We start from the raw sequence: 27,428 nt of genomic DNA on the forward strand, positions 1-27,428 counted from the left end.
TTAACACTGGATAAAATATTTATTGTGATTTTTTCTCCTGTGACATAAGATTATTTATTTTTCCCAGCTCTCCAAATGACACAGTTGCTGAACCTCTTTCAGCTGGTTGGGCCTGAAAATAATGAAAGATTAAAGATATTAGAAATAGATAAATACAGAGCTCTAAATTAAATCCCTTAATGCCATCATGTATTTTTTTAAATCCCCCACCCTATGTAAATAAAAAATTGAAACTAAATAGAAACATGAACCCACTAAGAAAAGTGATTTATCTTAATAACATTACCTGTGAATCATGGTATTTCCATCCTATCATGTAATAGATTTGATACGTGGCAGGTACTGAACCATCCTCATTTCCGTACATTTCTATAAAGACAAATAATATTAAAATCTGAAAAAATGGAAGTAGGAAAAGAAAACCTGCTCAATAAAAGGTCGTGTCCTTCAAAGAGAAATGGATACTGGGATACTGGGAAGACGCTGAAAATGCTTCATGTGAAAAACCCTCAACACTGAGAAGCTGACAGTTATGAACACAGTAAGGGCTGTTTGGAAAAAGGATATGGAACTACAGGATCTGTGTTCTGAAAGGAAGGACGAGAAATCTGATGAGGCCTTTACAGGAAAGGAAAAAGCACTGGCAACTCGAAGGGGCAAACATGGCAGGGCATGGGTTCCCCAGTGAGGCACGGGGGGAAAGGATGCTCAGCTCCCTTACCTCCATACACCGCTGCAGCCGCCAGCATCGTGTCTCGGTGCAGCAGGGCTTTTCTATTCCAAGCACAGTCACTCTCACCCATACCTAAAAATACACTACAGACAGTTTTAGATAATACCGCCAAAAGCATGAGCCACTCACAACACACATTTAACCTCTTCTCACCCAACACCATACCCATCCCCATTCTCTAAAACAGACTATAGCTAGGCTTCTTAGTGACTCTAAGGCCAAACAAAGTACTTGAAGATTATGGATAGTAAAACCAGTGAAGAAGTCAACTTTCAGGAGGAAGGCCCCATAAGCATGCTTTACTTGCCAGCAGTGGTCTAAAGTGGGCAAGAGTAAGGCAACTGGCCCTCCAGGTGAGTCACCAGGAATTGGCAAGTACGTATTCAAAGATGCCACATTTTATGCCCCTTTTATAGCTGCTCTTCAGAGGAGGACAGGGCACTGACTGCTACAATGGCTCACTCCTTCTAAGCCACTGATGTCTGCCTGACCATGAAACTTGGGAGAGGGCTTTGAGACTCATTAGATAGTACTAGAACTACGAGGTGTAGGAAAAACTTAAGTGCATTCTTTTCAGGGCACTTTTCTTAATGTTTCAAAATTTAGATTTAGATTTCTTTCCTTCAAGTTGATAGCTAAAAGCTAGGATTACTACTCTTGTACTGTTCATTAACAATTAATGCTGTATATTTGATTTTTTATGCACGTGTTTAAACAAAATAAATTTGAAAGGCCACATTTTAAACTAGTCCACAAAATCAACACAAATTTCAAAAGTAAAAATCCTTCATGTTTATTTTCTATATACTATGCAATCACAAATCAGTTCTTACTTTTGTTTTTTCTACTTTCACAAAAATAAAATAAAATTCCCAATATCAGTTATTTTTAAAGGTTAAAAATAATAATAATCTTCCAAGTTTTCAATGGCCTTATTAAAAACAATCAACATATCAGCTGTAATAAATGAACCTTTTTCTTCTCTCCAATCCCAAAAGGTTCCTACTATTTCTTAAAGTAATGAATCTCTGATACTAAAAGCAATGTCCAGTGCCCTGTCAGTACAACAGCCCCAATTCATGAAGAAGAACATACAAACTAACAGATTAATCATCATGAAGCAAAAAGTGGATGTTACTCCGTCACAAAGCAGCTAGAAGATCTTAGACCAATTGCTTTGGGTCTTCAAGGTGGCCATAGTAGATGATCTCTAAAGGCTTCTAGGGCTAACATCATAGACCCATTACATAATCTAATTTAAAAACATTCTCACATTGTATCAGCCAGATCAAGTGACCAGAGGTAAACTGGGAGATGGACTGGGAGGGTCTATTGCTGCTGATGGCTGTGCTGCTTTCACTTCTGTTCACCTTCCCAGTGCTGTGACTTACACATTATATGTAGGCAATGCCAGTGGAAATCAGGTTTATTTAATGTAAATACTTAATATACTACGATGGAGGGGCCAAGGAAGGAGAAAAATACTTAATATGCTAGAAATTCTAAAATGCCTTCTAAATAATTGGTATTACAGACACTAACATTATTATGCACAATGTTCTGATATGGAAATTCAAGAGTACTACTGCATAACATAGCAACTCTGCTTCCAGGGCAGCGCCCCCTGCCTCACGAGACAAGTAAACCACCATACCCACCTTCCTTTCTCCTAGAGGAAGCAGTTCAGTGATGCGGGGCAGAAAGTCTAGACTGTAAGATCATCATCCCAGTTCTGAGCCTTAAGGGATCTCGGGCAAAGTTACTTAACTCTAATTAAACTCAGTTTTATCATCTTCAAAATGGAATGCTAGCACTTCAATGTGTCATGGTAGACCACTTGGGAAACACTTTTAGGGACTTTTGACCAGCTCTGTGCTTTGGGACAACAGAAAAATCCAGGAAGCAGGTGTTTAAGACTCTCACAGTGTTTTTAAGGTTAAGTTCAACTGCTTGCATAAAAATCGAATTTTATGCTTTAGGAGTATTGTCTTAAAAAACACAACAACAAAAACTGAACTTACCTTAAAACTACTGTGAAAGCCTCCAAAACTTTTCATGCATTCATCAGCTGATACACAACTTGTTTTGTAAAATTAGGTCAACATTCTGGACTTTTTTCTGTGAATTAATAATAACAGCAGCTTAAATGAGAAATACTACAACCATCAAAAAAATGCAACAATATAAAATATCGAAAACGAATTTGAAGGTAACACCATCTTCCAGTAGGCAAAGCGGCACACCTGGAAGTAGTCACCCAAGCTCCCCACCTCCTCCCTTCATTCTTGGACCACTCTCCTTCCCATCTCAGCTGCCTCTGACCTTTTAAAGGCAGAGTGGTTGAGATTTTGGGATCTGAGGCTGCTACAATGGACTTAAACCCTGGCTCTAGCATTTACAATGTATCACCTGGGGCAAGTTATTTAATTTCTCATGTGTAACAAGAGAGATGAACCATGCTAGCTCTAGTCTTACCTTCCTCATAGAGTATGCCTTATAAACAAGGCTGGAGGGTGAGCTTTTTAAATTTTTTAATGTTTATTTATTTTTGAGAGAGAGAAAGACAAAGAGAGAGAGAGAGAGAGAGAGAGACAGTGTGAGTGGGTGAGGGGCAGAGAGAGAGGGAGACAGAGACTCCGAAGCAGTACCCAGGCTCTGAGCTGTCAGCACAGAGCCCGACATGGGGCTCGAACTCGTGAACTGTGAGATCATAACCTGAGCCGAAGTTGGACGTTTAACCGACTGAGCCACCCAGGCATCCCTGGAAGATGAGCTTTTTAACACACTGATCTGATGGTCTCTCCTCTGCATGAAATTCTCCCCACACACTACCAGGCTCACCTGATAAAATCTAGAAGCCTCTGGTGGACTATTCTTCATCATTTCCCATCATCTCTCCATTCTACATATTCAAGCAAAACAGAATTACTGTGGAGTTTCTTAATTAGGAAAGTGAAGGAAGTGTGTTTTCCTCTTGCATTTCCATTTTACACAGACCATTTCCGTGGCCTGGAAGGCGATGCCCCAAATGCCCAAACCTGCACCCACCCATCCACTCTCCTGGCAAACTCATTTTAGCTTAGGTCCTGTCTCTTCTACAAAAGTACCCCTGACTCCCTAAGCAGATTTAGGGATTCCATTTTTCCATACTTTAAAACACAATGGTCTCATTTTATAGTTAAATGCCTAGGTCTGTCTCTCTATCTGTGTCTCTACCAGAGCACAGGCTCCCCGAGATAAGGAACTATGTATTTTCATCACTGACTCAATAGCTGGCACATGGTAGATGTTCAGTAAATGGTAAGTGAATGAACATAATATCAACCAGTTAATGTTCATATCTACTTTGTTAAATATCACTTTTATAAGTTATCTTTGGATAATACTTCTTAATCCTCCTAAGGATAAGAGAATCAAAGATTAAAATATACGATTTATGTACAAGACTGTACAGCAAAAATTAAAGCAGCACTGGCAAAAGCCTCTTAAGGTAAATATTAGGCAAGAGGTCCTCAAAATATATGACCTATTTAAAACTCTGGGGGGAAGCAGTGACTACCAACTGGGTAGCAGCATCGGGCAACCTTCTGAGAGGGCTGGAAATGTTCTAGTCCTTGTCTGGATAGTGAATAAAAATATGAGTAACTATACAGTCGAGATGAGAGCATTTTACTATGTTAGATTTAATGGAAAAAAATGCACACAGATCAAGTAGGCAGTATTGGACTTTGGATTCCAGATCCCGTGTGACCACAGACAAGACACTTCACAATGTCTCCATTTGCCAATCTGTAAAATTAGGATATCAGAAAACTTCACAGAACCGCACCCAGCACAGAGTAACTTCTGTATTTTTAAATCAGTGGGCAGTAACCTTTTCCAACTGATACATCTAATTTCTAGTCTCTCTTGCTTCTCTCTTAAAATGAATCGTGAGCACAGTATTTATTATATAGCAGAATAAAAGTAAATGCTGCATTTGAGAAATATTTTTATCATTAGAGTCTGAATGATACATCATCAGCCCACCACCAACACTCAAGCCTTTGAGATGAAGGAGCCCCATGATTACATCATGGGGAGCCAAGTGCTTGGGGCAGTGCTTGGGAGGGGATGTGTGATTTATACTGGTCCCCTGTCATCTTAGGCATGCATGCTATAGGCTACCAATCCCTGTATTAAATTATAATGAATGAAGAGTGACTCTAATAGTAAGTTTTCAGCTACATATCTTTCCCCTTGTAAAGCCATCAGAAGTCCCATTCCCAGAGGAGGCTGGATGATGGGTAAAATGAACTGTGTTACAAATGGGTAGACAAAAGCAGTAGTAGAGTCAGGTAAGAGAGTGCCAGAGCAAGAGTCTGGCATCTAATTCTGCCACTAACAGACAAGTGTCCCCTTGGGACTAATATTCCTCACTTATAATCTAGGGATACACTAGTTAGCAGAGGACTACTGAGAGAACTGCAACAACATGTCAGAACAACTATAAATCTGTAAACAACTGCAAGCTACTTATCCTTACAATTCTCTTGCTTAAATCATCTTCTCATTTTTCAGGATCGGATTAAAGTGCCCGTAGGTAAGCAGAGTTCTGGTTTCAAAGATTAAAAGTTTTTAATTGCTTCAGCTTCTCTCATTCATCAAAACTGCCTATGCCGATTGTGTAATAAAAAGCCAAAGCTCACGATTTCTTAGGCAAGTTGAAGCTTTCCTTGGAGAAAAGCAGTTCTCCAGAAGCACCCTCAGTGGCAGATATGTATGTCTGCCTACCTTATCTATTTCGGGATGCAGAGATAGGGTTTGTATCCTTGTTGCTCCTCAAAGCCTCCTCCAGGCCATTACCCCTCTAACTTGTTAAAAACCGTTGCCCTGCTGAGACCTGCACTATTTAGCCATCCCTCTTTCCCACTCTTGCTTGCTGTCAGACTCCCAGTCCTTCTCCTCAATAATCTGAGGGTTTGGCACCTGGTTCAGCTCCTGTCTGTACCCCAAATCCTGCCATGACCCTGGGTGACCTCATTGCTAATAATCACCAGTACCATGGTCTTTAAGATATTTTAGTCCACTCCCCCACTAATGGTTCTCCATTACTCTGCCTCTGCCATCACATCTGTAACATGTCCAGACATGTCCCTCTTCTGTAGTCACTGTACATTAGGTTCCTGAAGGATCAGCATCTGGCTGTGTTCTCTTCTCACTTCATGGCCTCATCCCAGGCAAGTGCTTCAAATACCACCAATTCACAAATGACTCATATTTTAACCAGGCAATTGCCTCCTCTAAACCACATATCCACACACCAACCACCTACTTGACATCTCCTCTTAGATATTTCACAAGCACTTCAAACCCAAAATAGTCACGTGTGAACTTAAGAGGTGTTCCTGCCCATACTTGGTCTTCTACTGTTTCCTCTATCAAGGAAGGGGCACCATCTCTCTGGTTATGTGAGCCAGAAACTCAGCAGTTGTGTTTGAAATAGCTCTCTCCACTCACCCACATGTAATCCATCAGCAAGGACTGTCAAATTTACCTCCTAATTATCTCTAGAATCCATTTACTTCTCTCAATCTCCACTGCTACCACCTTAGTCCAAATCACCATCATTTCTATTTTTTTTAATATTTATTTTGAGGGGGGGAGAGAGAGAGAGCACATGTGAGCAGGGGGAGGGGCAGAGAGGAGAGAGACAATCCCAAGCAGACTCCATGCTGTCATCTCACAAACCGTGAGATCATAAACTGAGCCAAAATCAAGAGTCAGACGCATAACTCACTGGGCCACCCAGGCACATCCACCATCATTTCTTAATAATCTTTATAGCAATGAGTCTCTCTCAACCAGTTTATCTGCCAGTCCATTTTCTTTCAAAATGCAAATCTGGCATCATGACTTCCCTTTACCTCCCCTCCATTAAAATGCCTCAAGGGGTGCCTGGGTGGCTTAGTTGGTTAGGCATCCGACTCTTGATCTCGGCTCAGGCCACGATCTCAGGGTTCGTGAGTTCAAGCCCCACGTCAGATTCTGTGCTGACAGCACAGAGTCTGCTTGGGATTCTGTCTCTCCTTGTTTCTGCCCCTCCCCTGCTGTGCTGTCTCTCTCAAAATAAATAAATAAACAAAAAAAATTTTTTTTAAATGCCTCAAGGGGCATTTTAAGATAAAGACAAATAAATCATCTCAACAGGGACTGTAAGGCCCCCGTTTACTCACCAATTTCATTATTTAATTCTCTTTTCATTCCCTGTACTCTAGCCAAATACCCTTTCAGTACTTGCCATGCTCTTTCTTGCCCCAGAGTCTTTGTACATGTTGTTCTCCCAGCCTGTGACCTACTGCCGTGCCCCTCTTCACCTAGTTAACTCATTTTCATTTTCTAGAGCACAACACCACTTCCTCAGACAAGACTTCATTGACTCTCTCAGACAAGGACTTACCCTTTTGACAAATCCCACTCGTACACTAACCCAACTACCCGCTTTCTTGTGCCTGGATCCAGGCTGCCAACTGTTGTTGGAGAAAATCACCGATATGCTCTACCAGCCTCAGGTGTATGCTTCAAGAAAGTCCCACCATCATTTTATAGGCAGTCATAGCACTCTGCACCCCAATTTGTGGCTCTTACCAGAATTCTAATTTAACATTTATCTTCATGGCAGTTGTGTGATGTCTGCCTCACCCATTTTATTTTATAAGCTCCATGAAGATAGTCTGCTTTCTCCTCACCAATCTATCCCTAGTGGTTAGCCCCTGTGCCCGTCAAGAATCTCTTCTCGAAATATGACTCTCAAATGGAATCTAAACATTCTTTAAAGTGCCTTACCTTGTAAATCTTCCATCAATTCAAACATCCCAGGATAGTTAACTTGAATTTCATCAGTATCCTATTTAAAAAGAAAAAGGAATATTCATTTGACATATATCACTAAACCCAGATTTAAAAACAGGTCATAGAAATTACCCAGAACAATGTTTCATGGTAAACAGAAACTTTTTTTTAAAATTTTCTTCACAGATGTCATCTGGTTTATGCTTGTTTTTTTTTTTTGTTTTTTGTTTTTTTTTTTAATTTTTTTTTTTCAACGTTTTTTATTATTTTTGGGACAGAGAGAGACAGAGCATGAACGAGGGAGGGGCAGAGAGAGAGGGAGACACAGAATCGGAAACAGGCTCCAGGCTCCGAGCCATCAGCACAGAGCCTGACGCGGGGCTCGAACTCACGGACCACAAGATCTTGACCTGGCTGAAGTCGGACGCTTAACCGACTGCGCCACCCGGGCGCCCCTATGCTTGTTTTATGAAAAGGTCAAATTACAGAATAATCCGTCACTATTCTAAGAGAAATTTTCCTAACACTCCATCAACTGGTTCCAGGTCTCTCCCTGGGAACAACACAGAAAAAGTGTTTTGTATCTGCAAATCATCGCCCTCTTCAAGTTTCTGAAAACTCCTCCAGGACATTGTAATTTTTTAGGGGGAGGGGTTAGTCCTCTGGACAAAATTTATAGATTTATAGATCTTTACACATCCTTACTGCATTGCTCTATACGTAGTCAATATCAATCTCCTAAAATGTGGCACCAGAATCAAGCCAAATAGGGTCATCTCTCAAGATGTCTTCAATCTACCTCTAGCAATGCAGTCATACTGCAATGGCTCACTTGAATGTCAGGCACACCACTGACACAAAGTTTATTTCTCAAATGGACTTCTGGGACATTATGTCCCATTCTCTCTGAAGCTTGATACACAAGTTTACTACTGACTGGTACAGTGGCAGAGAGTACTGATGTTCCCCAAATGTCCGGTGCTCCTTGATACTTCCCAGACCCTGAAAGACATTTTTTTCTGGTCAAAGAAGAGAGCAAGGTAATAGAGAACTAATGATCCTTTTCCAAGCCATCCCTTTTGCTGTGGTAACCTCAGAAGATGCAAGAGCCAGATGGCACAACCATGGGATAGAGATGGGCTGCCCAATCAGCACAGGGCTGTAATGTGATAAAAATCTGTGTAAGCATGAAGGTATAGGAGTTTGTCTATATTGGGAATTAGCCCCCAAATACAGGACTCATGCTTTTTTTTTTTTTTTTTTTTCAAGTTTAGTATCATAACGCAGCATATATCTCAAACTTCAACTTATTTGCACTAATCACTTTGGAGTGTCATTTTTTGTGTTTTGTCATTCTATTTAATGTGTTAATTATTCCTGCCAATTTTGGACTTTAACATTACACAGAATTAAGTACACAGCCCAAAAGAACACTTATCAAAAACATCCACTCTAATTCCTAGAGAAATGCAAAACAAAAGAACATTTTTTTAACCTCAGAAATAGAAAACAAAGTACAAGCAAGAGTTCACATATACTGTTGATGGGGCATATAAATTGATGTTACTTTTAGAGAATCATTTGACCCTATCTGTCAAAATTTCAATGTACAGATCTCTGACCCAGCAATTCCATTGCCAGAAATTAACCTGGAGATATGCCAAGATTATGTGAAAGGATATTCACTGCAGCATTGTTTGAAATAGCAACAAAACAAAACAAAAAACTAACTGGAAACAATCTAAATGTCTATAAATAGAGAACTGGCTATATAAATTGTATCTATTTAATGAAATACTATACAGTTGGTTAAAAAAAAAAGCGGTAGATACGGTGGATATGTGTAGGGGGAGATCTCGTAAGATACACTATTGACTAAAAAACCTCAAAGAGTGCTTATAAGAAAAAAAGCAACAGAGTGTATAATTTATTTTTTTTAAATGTTTATTTATTCTTGAGAAAGAAAGGGTGAGTAGGGGAGAGGCAGAGAGAGAGAGGGAGACACAGAATCTGAAGCACACTCCAGGCTCTGAGCTGTTAGCACAGAGCCTGACGCAGGGCTTGAACTCAAAAACCGTGAGATCATGACCTGAGCTAAAGCCGGACACTTAACCAAATGAGCCACCCAGGTGCCCCAACAGAGTGTACATATGGTTGTATATGTAGGTTTAAATGACATAATTGTATTGTGGCCTATGATGAAAAATTGTTCTGAAAGTGTATACAAGACAACAAAGATCATCTTTGGGGTGAGTGACCAAGTATCTGAAGTTAGGAAAAGGAGACTTCTTTCCACTTTAGACCTGCTGTGTTTATCTCATTCTCTTTATACATTTTTTTTACTTCCTTTTTCTTGCTAACATATGCATGATCATGTTGTATGTGCACTTTTTAATAACACCATCTCTGGGTAGTCAATTTCTTCTCTATATTTTTCTACATTGAGAAACTATTTTATGAGATCATAAGATTAAAAAAAACATTCCTTCCAGCCTGATACCTAGCCATTAAGCAATATCCTTTGAAAACAATCTTTCAATGAAACTAAAAGCATTATCTCCATCTCAATCAAAAGAATACAATAGCTTTGTCAAAGTCCTTATTCAAATTAAGATGGACCATATCTGTAGTTTTCTCCTAATATATTATTATATTAAACTGGCAACTCTAAAAGGAAATGAGCCTCATTCAGAATGTCAACTAACTCTGAAAATAATTCACTAAGAAAGTCATATAAAGGTAAACAGGCAATACTGATTTAACTTGAAAATAAAAATCCATCCCAGTGTAAAAATAATATACCTAATGTTGTATGCAATATAAAACTGTGTAGCTGATTATATATAAAAGCTTTGGGGGATGGGATTTTTAGAAAATGAATTATGATATAATGTTAATACCGCACATTAGAGACAGTGTATGTTTCTCAAGGAACAAATTTGGATAGATTATTAAATCAGCAACTCTCTTAATTTTATAAACCATAAAGAAGATTCCACACCAGTATTTTTGTATTATCTTAGTGTTTGAGTTATTCAGCTCATTTTTCAGAGAAGAATATAGAGGGTATTTCCGTAATAGATTTCCCAATTAACAGAAGTGTAGGATTTTAAATGCTTTAATGTTAGGTTAAACATTTCTGGTAGAAATCTTTCTAAAATACACAATCCACTTTACAACCATACAAAACCACAAGGCAGCACACTTTTGGGGGCCCACAAAGTCAGAATTATTCTTAAAATAATACTAAGATGCTATTTGGCTTTTTCACCTCTCAGCCTCTCACGAGTACAACAGATTCTTCGTAAGTTACATGATATGTGACATTCTAATAGACAGTCTCATGACTGCAGAAGCAGACATGAGAATCTAGTGCTCTTTTATCATGCCATACATTAAAGAAATTTGTAAAAATGAAAAGCAATGATATTCTTCTAATTTATTTTCTTTGGGAAAATAGTTTCTTTCTCCCCCAACAAAACACAAGTTATTTATGATAACATATAATAGGCAGACTATTGTTAGTTTTAAACATATTATTAAATACCAAAATTCAGTTTCCATTTCTAATATGGTTAATATTGATAGATATAACCCACATAACAAAAACTCTCTAAGGTCCTCAATAATTTTAAGTGTGTAGCGAGGTCCTAGGACCAAAATTTTGAAAACCGTTACTCTCAGGAGAGAGCTAAGATTTGGGAGATTAAGGGCAAATGACAGACTATCACTTTATCTGTACAGTTTAATGTTTAAAATGTATGTATTACTACTTACATAATTAAAAAATATACAGTGATCCCTCTATGTACAATTGCCAGTGTTTGCTTTAATTACAAAGCAGAACCCTCACATGAGGCAGAGCTATCCCATTTCCAGCTGCCAACATCTCAGAATGCAGTATCTTCTGACTCAGGCCATTAACAGTTTACATAAGACACAGCTGTACAGCTGTGAAATCCTGAAAGTTGCTGTCATTTCCTAATGTACTGTCTCTTCCCTTCCCTTGAAGCACCTTTCCAACTTCAGAGACCCTACTGGTCTAATGCCCCATGCTTTCTACCAAAGCAAGGAAGGACAGGGCAATCTATTTTTGGTTGGTTGATTTTATGAAAAATATTCACATTAAATCTCCTTAAACAGTTATTTCAATCTTAAATCTATCATCAATGAGAAATCTTTGTCAAGAAATTCCTATGTCCTCCAGGAAAGAGATGTGTCTAGACCTGAGCAGTTAGGAAAATCATAACAAGTCTACTCAACCGATATCTGGAGGCAGCAATGACATCCTTTAGAATGACTCTGCTAATGAAAGGAGCTGGAAGGGGGCAACCACTGTCTTTCCACATGACTCCTAGTTGGAAGCCTAGGATGGCAAAGTGCAAGGAGTATGGGTGGGGGAGAGAGGAAGGCAGGAGCAAATATTTACTTAGCATCTACTATGGTCAAGGCACTTCACACCCTTTATCTTAATACTAACATCCAACCTCAGGTGAGAAACATTTGAATTTTTAAAAAAATAATGAATGTTCAGAGACGTGAAGTAACCCCCCACCCCCTGATTCCCCTACCTAGTAACGGGGCAAAGTAAGGAACCAAATTATAACTGTCAGACACCAATGCCCTGTAGCATCACTGTACTGTGCTGACTCTGTATTTCTTCTAACAGCCTACAGGTCCTCTTTCCAGATCTCTCCAGCCCTAATGGAGTACAGCCCCCTTTCCTACATTCTCTACCCTGGATCATGAATAAAGATACCTTCATTTCTGCCTTGTGTGGCACTATTTCAGTTGAGGGCTAGTGGGAGATGCAACACTACAAGTGCTCCTGTACCTCCCCTTTTCCCAATCACCTAAAATGTTCCCTCATATTACACGTTACTCTAGATCTGAAGATTCTAATGCACTGGAATAACAGGTCTTAGAAAATAACCTCCTTGTTAACTAAGGTTTGGGTTTTTTTGAGCTATTTTATTTATTCAGGTAACAAGTACTAAAAATTTTATGTTTGTACCTGTGTCAGTCAAGATATGTTTATATAAACTAAATTTAAAAAGAGAGAAAATGCCAAAACCTTTCCATAATACCATCAATACCTATAATTTTCTATCTTTAAGATGAGAAGTTCTTTCTGAACTGTGTGATTAATGGGATAATGAGAATTAATCAACTCTCTTGATAGTTACCACAGTCAGTGTATTAAAGCCAGCTCTCCCAAGCAGATGTCCTAGGTCACTGACAGCAGTGAAAGGAGAAACATGTGGAGAAAATCCTCCTTCCCTTTCTGTTTCTGCTAACTGTAACGAACACCGAAGTTCATAGAGTGTGTCGCCTCCAAACATTGCACCAATAAACACTCCATCTGGTTTTAAAACATAATGAATCTGTAATAAACACAAGACAACAAAACTACTCAAAATTTCATATAAAAAATTATTAAAAGGATAAAAATACGTTAAAAGAATACATACATGGTGTCTGAATCAATATTTTTACGATTACCATTCTTATTTAATCAGAAAAGTTAATAAATAATATCTAAGGCATCCAGGTCAGAGAAGCACTGTAGAATAATATTACTGTAAAGATAGACAATAATTTATTGGTAGCATTAATACCTATTGATATTAATAATTAGTTGATAGCATTAATACCTACAAAATATGTTCTGTTTTCAACTTTTCTAATAGACATATATTACTTTTGTAACTATTTTAAGTTTATTTACTTATTTTCAGAGAGAGAGCACGTGAGTGAGCACACATGTGGGAGAGGAGCAGAAAGAGAAGGGGAGAATCCTAAGCAGGCTCAGTGCTGTCAGTACAGAGCCTGACTCAGGGTCGGTTCCACAAACTGTGAGATCATGACTTGAGACGAAATCAAGAGTTGGGTACTTAACCGACTGAACCACTCAGGCACCCCACAGTTACTTTTATAATCATAAAAATACTGAAAGAAAAAAAGTTTAAAGTGCAATAGATTGCGAAAATCACAAACCTCTATCTGTGCCCTTTAAATGTCACTTTGTAACAACTCCCATCAAAAGACAAAGTCTACTTCCCCTCTCCCTGAATCTGGGACAGCCTCGTGACTTGCTGTGGCCAAAAGAATGCAGTGCAACTGACAGTGTGCCAGTGTCACACCAAGGTCTGAGATGGCCTTACAGGATTCCCTGTGCTGCCACCATGTCATAAACAAGCCTGAATGAGCTAGCCTGGTAAGGGATAAGAGATAGGAGGAGCAGATCTCAGTCAGGCATTCCAGCTATGGCCATTCTTGACCAGCCAGCTTCAGGACAATCTAGCAGCTGATCACAGACACATGCGTAAGCCTGGCCAGACCCAGAAGTATTTCCTAACTAAGGCCAACCCAAATTCCAAGCCCACCAGATCATGAACTAAGTAAACTGTTGTTTTAAACCACTAAGTTGGAATAGCCTATTATGCAAAAAAGCTAATTTAAACAGAAAGTTTTATGATTCACAACATTAACCTAGTCAAATATTAGTTTCCTGTAATGAGAAGTAACTAACTCATTTTCCAGCTTTGAAACAAAAACAACTTTTAATTGACAACTTAAGCAAAACAGTGGTTGGAATGGATTCCAGAACCACAAATGTTTACTCACTGACTCTTAGAATTACCATCCATAAATAGATTTGACTCTATTCTCAACAATGAGGAACATTACAGGAAAGGGTTGATTCTGAAGTAAACCCCAAAATCACAGTAGGCTCTGCTAATCAAAGTACCCATCTTAAATTTATATTTAATGTATCATGAAACAATTACAAAACAGTATACAAGTAAACCAACTGTAAAATCTTTGCTTTCTTACCCTCTGCCCCTTTGGTGTTGCTTCCTTCTCTTGTCGCCTAGCAAGTATCAAAGATTCCCTCCTCAGCTCCCTGCAGCTTCTCTCTACTTCAGAGGGCTTATCAATTCCCATGGATTTCACATGGATGACTTCCCAATCACTATCTTTAGACTGGACATCTTCCCAGAAATGTGCTAAACTCATTTTCATCTGCCTGTGCCATGGACATTTGTCTCTTGGCACTCACCCTCCCAACACAACCAACAAATACATAACACTTATTCTCAAACCCACTCCCCTCTCCAACTGCCTATTTCTGTCAATTACTATTTTCCATTCTCTTTATCTGATCATTACCAATCCTTCCCCTACTTTTACTAATCATTTTCCCAGGCATCCAGATTCAAAACTTTAAGGTTGGATCTTCAGATACAACCAGCCAAATAGTTGACTCCTCCTTTACAGGAGTCCCAAATAGTCTCTATTCCTGTTAATTCCTGCTACTGCCACCTAGCTTTAGTTTCTCTCATGCCTGGATGACAGAAGAAGCCTCTTTAATTGAACCAACTTCTGGCATCAGTTTTCCAACTAGCAAAATGAAAACATCTTACAGAGTTATTTATTTAACAAATATAAAACAAGGCACAGTGATTGGCAAACAGTATGTGCTTACGATATGGAAGTTATCCTGCCCATCAACCTTTTAATTATGTTATTTTCCTCTTCAAAATTCTCCAGTGGCTCTGAACTGCATAAGGAATGAACTCTAAATTCCTTAATCTGTTACCCAAGTCTTCCTAAATTTGGTCCCAACATACCTCATTTCCCAATACTAAACTAATCTCCAAAAAGGCTCCCTCTCTGTCCTTTCATCCTCGTGAGGCTGTTCTACCTCCCCCCATCCTGTGATTCTGCCTTCCCACCCCAAATCTGACCTATGCTCCAAGGCCCTGCTCAAGTAATTCCCTCTTCCTGAAACTTTCCTCGGCTACTCCATGGCCCAGTGATTTCCCTCCTCTGAACACAATGCTCTTTACTCACCAGTTCACTGATAAATGCCAAGCAACAAATGTACCTCACACTAAGTGTAAGGTGTAGGGAAGATATAAATAAAAACAAATAGGTTCCTACCCACAGAAAAAACTTACAGACAATTAAGAAAAGGAACCCACACAGAAAATGTCTTATATCAATGTGATGTCAATACTATTCAAAGTTATTTGGGACAATATATAAGCTTTTGTAAATATTTAAAACACTTCATAATTAGATTCATTGAATTCCTAGGCAAGGGGGAGTCACCCACTGTACTTCTTCATCATTTCATTTCATTTCATTCTATTCTGAGAGACAGCATGAGCAGGGGAGAGGGGAGAGAGAGAGAGACAGAAAGACAGAAAGAGAGACAGAGAGAATCCCAAGCAGGCTCTGCGCTGTCAGCCCAGAGCCCGATATGGGGCTTGATTTCACGAACCGCAAGATCACAACCTAAGCAGAAATCAAGAGTCAGACGCTTAACCGACTGAGACAACCAGGTGCTCACCCAATGTACTTCTCAATATGCCAAAGGGCATCAGGTGTATTTGGCCCATAGAAGATAATAAATACTTGATTTACTTTCATTTCCAATCATCAGAAGTATAAAATGGAAAACATCTGGAAGTTTCTAGTAAAAACAAATATTTAGAAGTTTCTAATAATAACACAGCCTATTGGAGTCAACATTAAGTTTCTTACCTGTTCAAGTGCTCTAGGAAGGTCATTCACCCAGTGTAAACTAGAATATGAAAACATATTTGCTTTAGCTTAATTCATATAATTAGTGTAATTATCACTCATATAAAGAAAAGCCACAAAAAAAGGTGTTAATTTTGAAGTCTGAAACTGCATATCAAAATTCACTGATTATTTTCATGTAAGTTTTAAAGCAAAGAATATTCCCAGGGGAAAACCTTCCTTCTGTCACACTAGAAAATGTGACAGTACTATAATACTATAAAGTATTTAAAACTTAATTTAGGAAATCTCTTCCATTTTCTTTTGCCTCTATTCACCGTCTCCTAGTGTGTGGTGATATGTGATGGCAAGAATCAGTCTCTGTAGAGTATGGTCACACTATCTTGACTAAGGTGGCATCCTCTTATGCTGACTTCCAGGATAGCACTGAATGCCCATTTCAAACCATACTGTGTTAAGCTCACATTTATCTTTCATAATGTTGTCTAACAATTATTAGATACTTTAAAAATTAAGAAGGTCATACCATATCATAAGGTCTATCATACTTATGGGGAAACTGAAAGCAATGGAATTAGGCACTTGCAAACAGCAAGCAGAGGAGCTAAAACTCACATTCAGACTCCCTGCCCAGGGCTGTTTTCCTTAGACCAACATTCTCTGTAATATTTTTCATTTCATGATAGAACGCAAATAGTTTTCTAAATTTGTTTAGCATATCTTAAGAAGCAGGGAAGAGATTATAAACTCACTGAAGAAAACAGCAAGAGTGCAACTCTCCCAATTTGTCTGGGGCTGAGAGATTCCTGGGACATAAGCCTTTTCAGTGTTAACACTGGCAAAGTCTTGGGTGACTGGTCACCCTAAAAACAGCTATCAAAAGGGCTGTGCTGACATGAAGAGCATGTTGAATCTTTGAAAGAAAATATGACTATAAAACAAGACAGGGGAAGTAAGAATATTTTATTTTGAGGGCACCCGGCTGGCTCAGTTGGTGGAGCATCTGTAAGTTCAAGCCCCCCAGGAGGTACAGAGATTACTGGAAAAAAAAAAAAAAAAAGCCTTAAAAAAAAGGAATATTTAATTTCTCTATTAGACTCTGAGTTCTTTGAGGGCAGGATCTCTGTCTGGGTTCATTTTTGTATTCCCCAAAAGAATCTAGCTCAGAGCCTAGTATATTATAATCTATTCAATAAGTATTTATATATTTATGTAATAAATGTGGAGGGCCACAGTAGGAAGCACAAATGGAAAAAAATAACCTTCGGGACTATATTTCTGTGTGGAAGAAAAACTGATGTTGAAGGAAATACTAGCTTTTCCCTATTTGCCAGAATGAGTTTGTAAGGGCTCTAACGTTTGAATATTGGAGCCAGTATATTCTTTACAACTCCTGCCTCCATTAATATTGATACTAAGTAACGTGTATTAGGAAGGAAAATCCTTCTATCATAGATTAGCTTTAGCAAGCTGAAAAAAGTTGGGGAGAAAAAAGTTAAGATACTATATCATATTATCTCCACTAGGGAGTATATAATTTATAATTCTTTACCAAAGAAATCTTATTGTTTATAAACCAAGAAAACTGGTTTGTGACTTTAAAAAAGGTTATTAAGAATTTACTCCGGGGTGCCTGGATGGCTCAGTAGGTTGGGCAGCCAACTTTTGATTTCCACTCAGGTCATGACCTCACTGTGGGATTGAGCCCTGTGTTGGCTTCACGCTAATAGCACAGAGCCTACTTGGGATTCTCTCTCCCTTTCTCTCCGTCTCTTCCCCACCTCAAAATAAATAAACATTATAAAAAAAAAAAAAACTTGCTCTATTAGCTATTTTACTTATCTCATAACAATTAAAATTTTATAGTACGAATTACCTATTTAAAACATACATTTTGAAGAAGTACAAACAGATTACCAACCTTAAGCTGCTAACTACCAGGTCAAATGTATTTTCTCTGAAGGGAAGGAACTCTTCATCAGCTAAAACACTGACAGTAGGGATTTCCATTTCTAAGGTATTTTTCTAGTGATTAAAAAATAAACACATTCATATAGAATGTCAATTACTAACACAATCATTATTTAAGTCAACGTTATATTTATTTGGCAGTTTCTATCCCTTTTAAAACCAGAGTCACAGAGAAGCTCAAGAAGTGTTTCTTAAATGACACAAACTGGCTAGTTGGAAAAACATAAACAGGATCCTATCTCACACTAAAACAAATCTCAGAAGGCTGAAAGTTTCAGTGGCATAACTTAAGCCATAAAAGTAATAGACGAAAATAGGGGTGAACATTTTCATACTCTAGGTGGAAACATTTTAAGCAAGCATAACTCAAAAGCCAGAAACTATAAAGGAAAAGACTAATCTACATGATGATAAACGAATCAAAAACTTCTAAAAACCCATAAACAATGTAAACAACACACTTTGGGAAATATTTACAACACAGATGATGAAATTAATATCCCCCAAAAACAAACTCTTACAAACTCCCCACAATAAGAACATGCTAAGGCAACAATGCAGGTACAGGCACATCACAAAATTACTTACAAATTCACAAATTAAGAAATACCAATAGCCAAAAGACATCAACAGCTGGTTGGCTGCATTCATAATCAAAGTGCAAATAAAAATATCAGTAAGATTCTACTTTCTGCCTATTAAACTGACAAAGACAGAATCCATTGGCTCAGTGCTGCCAAACAGGAGAAAAAAGTGCTTTCATACAATATTATATCTTTCTAATGGCAGTCTGGAGATGTATATAAAAATTTTAAAGATGAACATTGATGAGTTCATAAATTCCACTACTACGAATTTATTCCCAGAGAGAAAAATAAATCAAATGTACAAAGTTTCTTTGTATAAGGATGTTCTTCCCAGTGTTGGTTATTAAGAAACTAGAAATGTAACTGTCCTTCAATAGAAATTTAGCCAAATAAACCATGGAATATTCTTATATTAGAATACTATCTGGTCATTTTAAAAGGTGGAATTTGTATGTATGTATATCATTCATTGATATAAAAGAATGATATCCTGTGAAAAGCACGGCATGTTATCATTATATCATTTGTATAAAATTGTAGAGATAGCTATACATCTGCAAAGGTGGAGACCCAAATGTCAACAGTGGTTGTCCCTGAATGGTGGGGACCAGGGGTGATATTTTCTTCTCCTTTATATTTCCTCCATTGTCTAATTTTTTTATGTGTTATATTTATAATCAGAAAAAAACCAATAAAGCTATTTTCATTTTGAAGGAAATAAAAATAAAGAACTAAAAATAAAACCAAGAGATCAGAAATCAATAGTGTTAGAAAGCTACCTACCAACGCATTTTCTGCAATGTCTACTTGGAAGAACTTTCCAACAGTTTCCTGCAATGGAATAAAATTAATTAGATAATACAAAACAAAAGCCTACTAACAAAACAAAATAACTACTGAAATTGCTCAAGGAGAAAGTGATAATTCGTAGGTAAATTTTTAGCTTTGTAAGGGTATTTTCCTGCAGTAAAACCAGTATAGTACACAACTAGCTTTAATAACACATAGTAAGTTACACAGATTTAAATTTAAACAACCATGCCTATATTTAACACAGTTAACTATACTTAATAAAATATATAATCCAGGTGTGAGTAATCAACATCCTGAGTTTACTCCAGAGGATTAAGACTTATGTGTGCTGAGAACTGGTCCCTGCTCCTGGGCCACAGAAGTCCTGGATAGTTTTCCTCCCTCTTTTAGCTGTTCATTCAAAGAGTTTACACAGAGTAAAGAAAAGACTAAATAAACACAGATACTTGGGGGCGGGGGGGGGGGGTGTATAGGGGTTCGCTGGTTTCATTTTCCCTGTTTCATGTCTCCCCTCTTCTTTCCAAAAGGAAAAAGCACTGCACCACTTCTTTCCTAAGATTAACACTTTCCACTATGCTCTTTTCTACAGGATCCTGCTCCCTCCATCACCATCTCTATCAAATCTTTCATCTATCTCTTCTGTGTCTCTTTCCCTCACCTCGAAACAGTCATGAGCCTCCCAATCTGGAAAGATCTCCTCACCTCTAACTACCTTCTGGTTGTTCTGTCTGCAATCTGCAACTCTAATTCTCACCAATGTCTTTCTCCTTAATTCTTGATAATCTATTCCTACTCTCCCTGCTCATGCTATTTATAAAGATTACTAACAACCTAATCAACTACAACGGTGTGTCTCCTCTCAAGTCCTATTTCACTTGACCTGTCTGAAGTCCAGCTCTGTTGTAGTCCTCCCCTCCTCTGTTAAAGAAGCCAATCCTTTCCACTTCATGCACACCCCCTTCTTAAAGAACCTCCTGCCCACAACTTGAAAAGATACCCTATCATTACCTGGCCACTGCTGACTACCCAAGTGCAACTGCCAAGTGGCAGAGCTAAATTTGAAATCCCTATCTGCCCAAGTTCAAGGCAATGCTCTTAACCTCAACACCCCAATTCCAAGTACACATTTCCAACTACCTGTCAGACATTAACACTAATATAGTCCACTGTTACCTCAAACTCAGCAAATCTAAAACAGGAATAGCCTGTGCTCCTTGCCCCACCACATCCCCTGACTTTTTCCAGTCAGTGAGGGAATAACTTCAAAGTTACTTTGCATTTATTCATGTAATGTTCATTTAATAAATCTTCATTGTGTATTCTAGGTACTGGGAATTTAGCAGTGACCAAAAACAAGCAACTCTATGGAGTTTACATTCCCTAAGAGAAGACAGACACCAAATAAACAAACACATCAGGTGCTAAAAAGTGCTGTGGAAACAAATAAGGCAAATACCCAGCAGAGAATGGGGACCTTATTTTATAGAATGGTCAGGGAGGGAATTTTTGATGAGGGGTCATTTAAGCAAAGACCTGAAAGAGGCGAGGAAGTAAGCCGCACAGATATCTTAGGGAAGAACGCAAGAACAACTATAATGCAAAGCCCTGGCCAGTTTGAGAGTCAGTGAGAAGGTCAGGATTGCTGAAAAGTAAGGAATGAGGGGAAGGAAATGAGGTCAGGGACATGTTAGGGAGCCAGATCACTGAGGGCCTTATGGATTAAGACTGGCTTATTACTGAGTTAGATAAGAAGCCAAAAGTTCTGAGCAGAAGACTGGCAATGAACTGACCTGTGCTTTAAAAGGATTACTTTGCTGTGAGAATGGACTACTGGCGGCAAAGGTAGAAGCAGGGAGGTCATTAAGGGGCTACTGCAGTGTAGACCAATATAATAGTGAAAGTGGTAAGAAGTAGTAGTTAGGGCTATATTTTGAAATCCAAGTAAAATTTGCTGATGGATTCAATGTGGGAGGGGAGGACACAAGAAGAATCAATGAATAAGTTTTCTGGCCTGAGCACTGTTTGTGTTTGTGGAGCCTCTCACAACCCCCTCCCACCACCCCTGCCCAAGTGTATGCTTTTTCGAAGTAGATTTTACACAGAAAGCCCACTTTAATTGGTGTCCAACACAGTATCATATACACAGGGGTTAAAACAATAAATGTCTTTATGTTCTGAATTAGAAAATGCAAAATAAAATGGTATAAGCCTTAATAATGGCTACTTATAAATACACAAAGATTTCTAATCAAATGATAAAATATTTTTCCCAGCTAAAAAATTAGTTCAATCACATTTTCCAAATGAATGTCGATCTGATTTTAATTTGAAGTATCAAAAACATCTGCACAGAATGGGAATGAAGAGCAACATATCTTACATAGACTTAAACTATAGGTAGGAATCACTGTATAAAATGGATTAAAAAAAAAAAAAGAAAAGCCACTTTAAGAAAAAATACTTAAGAGGAGACACAAAACAACTATTGATTTGCCATTAAAAAAAAAAACTTGGCAATTTTGATATAATCAAAATCTAAATATGATACAAGCTGAATTAAGGAAGACTTTAAGATTAGCCAATTTTATTTCTTAAAGTAAATTAAGTCATTGAATAGATATACCTTATTCAAATGCTGTGCTATGTAACCTCTTCCACAACCAACATCCAAAGCAAGGGAAAATTTTCTAAAAAGTAGACACAGAAGTTATGATTTGTCTGTAATAACAGTCCATAAAACAGTTATTAAGAAGTAATTTTTCTTAAATAAAAACATATTAATGAATACAACTTTCAAAAAGTTATATTATCTGCCTTTTCTGCCTCACCTCACAAGCTATTTCTACCAGAGAACATATTGAAAGAGCAAGTCTGTCTGGTACAGACATTCACAGGACCCCACAGTTAACCAGCTTTCCATGAGGCTGCTCCAAGATATGAATTCAAAGAACAAATTTGGTAGGAGTATTTTAATTTGATAATATATCCAAATAAAGAATGAAGAGAAGCTAATGTAAATTAACATGAAAATATCTGCATACTTATTTAGAACTTACTAATTATCTTTTTCTCAAATTTGTTGAGGCAACAGGTGACTTAAAATCATCATGTAAAATATCATGAACTATTAATATGTTAAGCTAAACACAAAACAAAACACCAACTAAATAGTAGCTAACTTTTACTGAAATCTTACCAGATTCAAAGCAATGTGCTATGTGCTCAAAGTAACTCAACCCAAGGTCACTCAACTAATAAGCAGCAGTCAGAACTTGAATTCAGTTAGTTTGAATCCTGAACCCAAACTACTACCCCTATGCTATGTTGTCTTCTCTAAATAAATGTCATACTAAACCACACCAGTTAACACATCTAAGTGTAGGCCATCCACAGGTTTAGGAAAAATTTGTGACAAGAAAACTTAAAATTGCATCCATTAATAACATATTTTGTATTGGAACCAAAAGAGTCCTTTTCCAATTTCTGTCAAAAACCTATGTCAAAAATATAGAACACCAGTACACAATTGGAGAACTGGCGTGAGAAAGAACTGTTTATTTACAAAATGCTCACTATCTTGACTGTGAACACAGGCAGTGTGACATGCTGAAGTGCACAGCTTTGGGATGAGAAAGATGTGACTTAGAATTCTGGGCCAGCAATTTACTGGTTCTGTGACCATAGACAAGTGACTTAATCTTACTGAATCTGTTTCCCCATCCATAAAATGGAAAAGTTACTACCTCACTCGAGAGAATTTTATGAAATGGGGCATGGAAAGTATCTAGCACAGTACAAATGCTCAACAAATGTTGGATATGAGTTGCTATTATTATCATAAGTTGTAACAGTATTAAGTGGACCTCAGATACCACAAATAAGACATTTAATAATCTGCGGGGCTAGTTTTTAAAAATCAACAAAAGATCAGGGTGGACAATATAAACTATACTTTGTAACAATAGAACATTACTTCAAGGACATTTACACTGGTACTTTTTTTTAGACTGGTATTTTTTAATGATTTAATTCTAAAGAGTTAATGTTAGTTTAAGACATGCCATAATCACAAGTCTCTCTGTAAACGATGTTTTGCTCAGTACTAAGGCATACTAAGACATACAAAGACTGTACAATCCATACTGACTTAGAAAATTCAATGTTTCATTTTTAATAAATGGCCTAAAATCCAAGCAAATGTAGAGAACTATTTGTTTCATTTCCTAATAAAACAGATGAAATGGGGGTAACTATTTGTAACAATGAAGCACTTTTTCTTACCTTATGAAGTTAATTCATACCAAGATTCTAAGTAGCAAGAATATCTCTAAAAAATTACTGTTTTTGATTTTATAAAATTCCTTTTATAGACAAATGTAATAAATTCATCCCATGTTGGTGTAATTTAACCAACAATTTAACCGCAATGTTTTCATTAGTGGCTTTTGGCCAGATGAAATTGGATCAGTCATTCAGGCTCAGAGAGAAGCTAGGAGTTGTGCTTTTTTTTTTTTGCAAGAATGAAATAAAAAGAAAACTTGTTCTCCTATATATGTATATATATATGTATATATATATATATATATATATATATATACATACATATATAAAGGAGAGACTTAGAGTGTAACATTGAAAATCCTGGTAATAAATTCCTCTAGATTCTGCCATTCCATACATTAAGCTCTCAGCATTCAATCTCTTGAATTTCCAGTCAAAAAATTGTATTTTATTATGATAATCATCACTTACCTAGCTATGTCATATACACGGTCTGCAATCCGACTTCCAACCTGAAGGATTACAAGCGGCAACAATGTGTATAAATCGAGTATGCATAACAGAGAAGCAACACTCTTTTTCCAGCATTCAACAATCCATAGGTTACTTATGTTTCAACATGCTGATAAGTACTTCTCCCTATCCCATTTTCAATCTGACCACAAATTATAAATAGGAACATAATTATTAAATTACCCTAGGAAACAGATTGAGGCAAATTACTTCAGAAGTCAATTTAATGAAATCAAGACTAGATATTCATGTATATGTATATATGTATTTGGCTGTAAGATCACAAGGATAAGAAGTAACAGGAGGATAACAGGTACATTATTGTCCACAGAAACCAGCATGAGACATATGAAAGTGAAAAAATATTGTTAGCTGGGGTTTATTACAGATCAATGTATAAGCAATCATGTAAAAACTTTATTACTTGAAAACTACTAAGAAATTCTGTGGAACTACTACACAGGTAAATTTTCTAAGCAACATGTGCAAATTAGAAAGTCAACCAAACCTGAAGAGACTGCACTTCCTGCTATTCTCCCCAATCCCACCCCAATCTAAAAGAGGTCATAAGGTCGGTGCCTCCTTATGCTACGCTAGCTTCATCTGGCAGGAATAAAGATGTGGGAGCCTAATATTCCTCACATTCCACTAATCCTTCATAAACACCCCAGAGGTTTTATTAGGACTTGGGAGTTCAGAATATATGTGTATTTGCTTTTGGGGGGAGAAGGGGAAGGAAAGAGGTACGGCAGAAGTCTTCTAGCAGGGTACACTTGGTGTATCATTCCCACTATGAATACTTTTTGTTTATGTTAAAAAGAACTCTCATACGCTTTATCTCATTTATTCTAGTCCTGTACATTGACAAGGCTTCGGTCAAGTTGTAATCTACATGCTTTGCTTGGAGAAGAGTGGTTAGAAATATACATCTTCTAAGTACATATCATTATGAACCCTAAAAAGAAACAGAGTCAATCACCTGGTCAGGCCAGGCTTGCACAGAGTTCTGTCCAAAGGAGCTCAAAAACTGTTTCCTGCTTTTCCTTGAAAGAGTTCATTATACTTAACTTCAATTTTGCTTCATCCCCAAAGAAACACTTTCTTAGGATGAACTTAGTGCTGCATATACAGAGAGCAGAAACCCATAGTTTCTAGTCCACGTGGACATAGGAAGAGGTCTTTTAAACCAGCACAAATCAGAGACCTTAATTTACCTTAATTAATTTTCCTAAACATAAAACGGATCCCATCGCTTCACTGCTTAAAACCACTCAACAGGCTTGCACTCCTCTAGAGCAGTTGACCAACAGAAAAGCAATGAAAGCCATATATTTAATTTTTAATTTTCTAGTGGCCACTTAAAAAAAATTAAATTTTTTTAATGTTTATTTATTTTTTTAAATTTTAATGTTTATTTATTTTTGAGACAGAGAGAGACAGAGCATGAACAGGGGACGGGCAGAGAGAGAGGGAGACACAGAAGCTGAAACAGGCTCCAGGCTCTGAGCGGTCAGCACAGAGCCCGACGCGGGGATCGAACTCACGGACCGTGAGATCATGACCCGAGCCGAAGTCGGACGCCCAACCGACCGAGTCACCCAGGCGCCCCAATGTTTATTTATTTTTGAGAGAGACAGAGTGCTAGCAGGGGGGTGGGGGTGCGGGGGAGCAGACAGACAGGGATACACAGAATCCAAAGCAGGCTCCAGGCTCTGAGCTGTCAGCACAGAGCCTGACGTGGGGCTTGAACCCATGAACCATGAGATCATGACCTGAGCCGAAGTCAGACGCCCGACAGACTGAGCAACCCGGGCACCCCTCTAATGGCCACATTCAAATAGTAAAAAGAAACAGCAGAAATTATTTTTAACATATTTTACTTAACCCAATATATCAAAACTATAATTTCAACACGTAATCAAGATAAAAAAAAATTAATGAAATATTTTGCATCCTTTTTTCAGTCACTGAAATCCAGTGTATTTTACACTTAACAGCACATCTCAGTTGGACTAGCCACTTTTTTTTTTTTATTATTTTTTTTTATTTTTTAATATATGAAATTTACTGTCAAATTGGTTTCCATACAACACCCAGTGGACTAGCCACATTTCAAGTGCTCAATAGCCACATGGGGCCAGAGATCACCATACTGAATGGGCAGCTCAGTTAGACAAGTAAATCCGAAGTCCTCATCTCTTACCGCCCTAATAACCCGAGTCCTCTCGGCCTGACCTCCTCTTCCACTCTCCTCTTCACGGAAGCTTCACTGGAGGCCTCAACAAGGTCCTTCCCGCCTCACGGACACTTGTCCTTCCCTTTGATTACAAGGCTACTCTCTCCAGATCTCAGCTTGCCTCATCATGTCCTCTGCCTGAGCGGCCTTCTCTGACCATCGGAGTCCTCACCCCACTTCACTTTAGTACCTCACCTTACTTTGGCTGAAATTACATTTCTTGTTCACCTACTCGCATAAGAATGAAACCCCCTGAGGGTAGCGGTCTTACACTGCCCAGGACATACATGTACACAATTCAAGCGATATTTGCTGAGTGAGTGAGTGAGTGAATGAACAGCTTACAAATATCCCGGTCCACCCCTTCAGGGATTACAGTAGAGGCTCAGGCAGAACAGCTGCTCAAGGTCACACGTGATGTGGGGTCGGCTGGGGCTTGGCCGGAGCCCCCGGACTCGGAGCCAGAGCTCGGCGTCGCCCTTCTCCTGCTGCCGCGCGGACTCACCTCCTCCTTCAGATAGTCAAACTTCATGGGTTCGGGCTGCCGGGCGGCCCAGTTCTTCTGTTTTCTCTTCAAATCCCGGTCGAAGATATTTAGGGCTCTGGGCGAGGTGCTGCCCGGGGGAGAGACGCCGGAAGCAACCTTTCTAAGGCCGAGGTTCTTTGCTGGGACCCCAAACACCAGAGGTCTCCGCCGCCACAGACAGAGCACGCCTAACCGCAACATCTCCCCTGGTAAGCAGGCGCGTTTACGTTGCGCCTGCGCCACCGCGGATCCGGCGCCTACGCTACGGGTCGCCGCAGAGGTAAAGGGAACGTAGTTTGGACCAGTTCTCTTGCCGTCCCGGAGGAGCGTCCCGCGGAGGACTCTGGGTCTGCGTCGCATGTGAGACGCGACGAGGAGGTGAGT

General features: G+C 38.4%; 2 protein-coding genes across 9 annotated transcripts in view; one reads left to right on the forward strand and one right to left on the reverse strand.

The window, feature by feature from the left end:
* NDUFAF5 (NADH:ubiquinone oxidoreductase complex assembly factor 5) lies at nucleotides 1-27,416 on the reverse strand. 8 transcript variants are annotated; one of them, XM_060611795.3, is made up of 11 exons: nucleotides 27,024-27,416; nucleotides 24,241-24,281; nucleotides 22,112-22,175; nucleotides 19,459-19,506; nucleotides 18,039-18,142; nucleotides 16,118-16,157; nucleotides 12,751-12,948; nucleotides 7,559-7,619; nucleotides 722-805; nucleotides 287-369; nucleotides 1-112 (listed from the first exon to the last, which is right to left on the reverse strand). In XM_060611795.3, exons 1-11 carry the CDS (start codon nucleotides 27,402-27,404, stop codon nucleotides 20-22), a joined length of 1,197 nt encoding a protein of 398 aa, XP_060467778.2. In that variant the 5' UTR covers nucleotides 27,405-27,416; the 3' UTR covers nucleotides 1-19. The 8 variants fall into 8 exon arrangements, 6 of the variants coding, with proteins under 6 accessions (XP_060467778.2, XP_060467779.2, XP_078300407.2 ...); XM_060611796.3 differs by lacking the exon at nucleotides 12,751-12,948; XR_009603932.3 differs by lacking the exons at nucleotides 1-112; nucleotides 287-369 and adding an exon at nucleotides 2,755-2,851.
* Nucleotides 27,331-27,428, forward strand: part of ESF1 (ESF1 nucleolar pre-rRNA processing protein) — a 63,749-nt gene continuing 63,651 nt past the window's right edge. The window contains exon 1 of the mRNA XM_078444278.2: nucleotides 27,331-27,422. The gene's annotated coding sequence lies outside the window, so the exon portion shown is untranslated. The remainder of the gene's footprint in view (nucleotides 27,423-27,428) is intronic.

Source organism: Panthera onca, chromosome A3 (genome assembly GCF_046562875.1).
Source record: "Panthera onca isolate mPanOnc1 chromosome A3, mPanOnc1 haplotype 2, whole genome shotgun sequence".
Classification (NCBI taxonomy): Eukaryota; Metazoa; Chordata; class Mammalia; order Carnivora; family Felidae; genus Panthera; species Panthera onca.

Coding starts and splice junctions, on each gene's coding strand:
- NDUFAF5 (XM_060611795.3), bottom strand. CDS start 27,404: ATGCGACGCAGACCCAGAGTCCTCCGCGGGACGCTCCTCCGGGACGGC. Junction 7,620..12,750: donor GCTTTAATACACTGACTGTG/GTAACTATCAAG, acceptor CTTTTTAAATAG/GATACTGATGAAATTCAAGT. Junction 806..7,558: donor ATTGATGGAAGATTTACAAG/GTAAGGCACTTT, acceptor GTGTATTTTTAG/GTATGGGTGAGAGTGACTGT.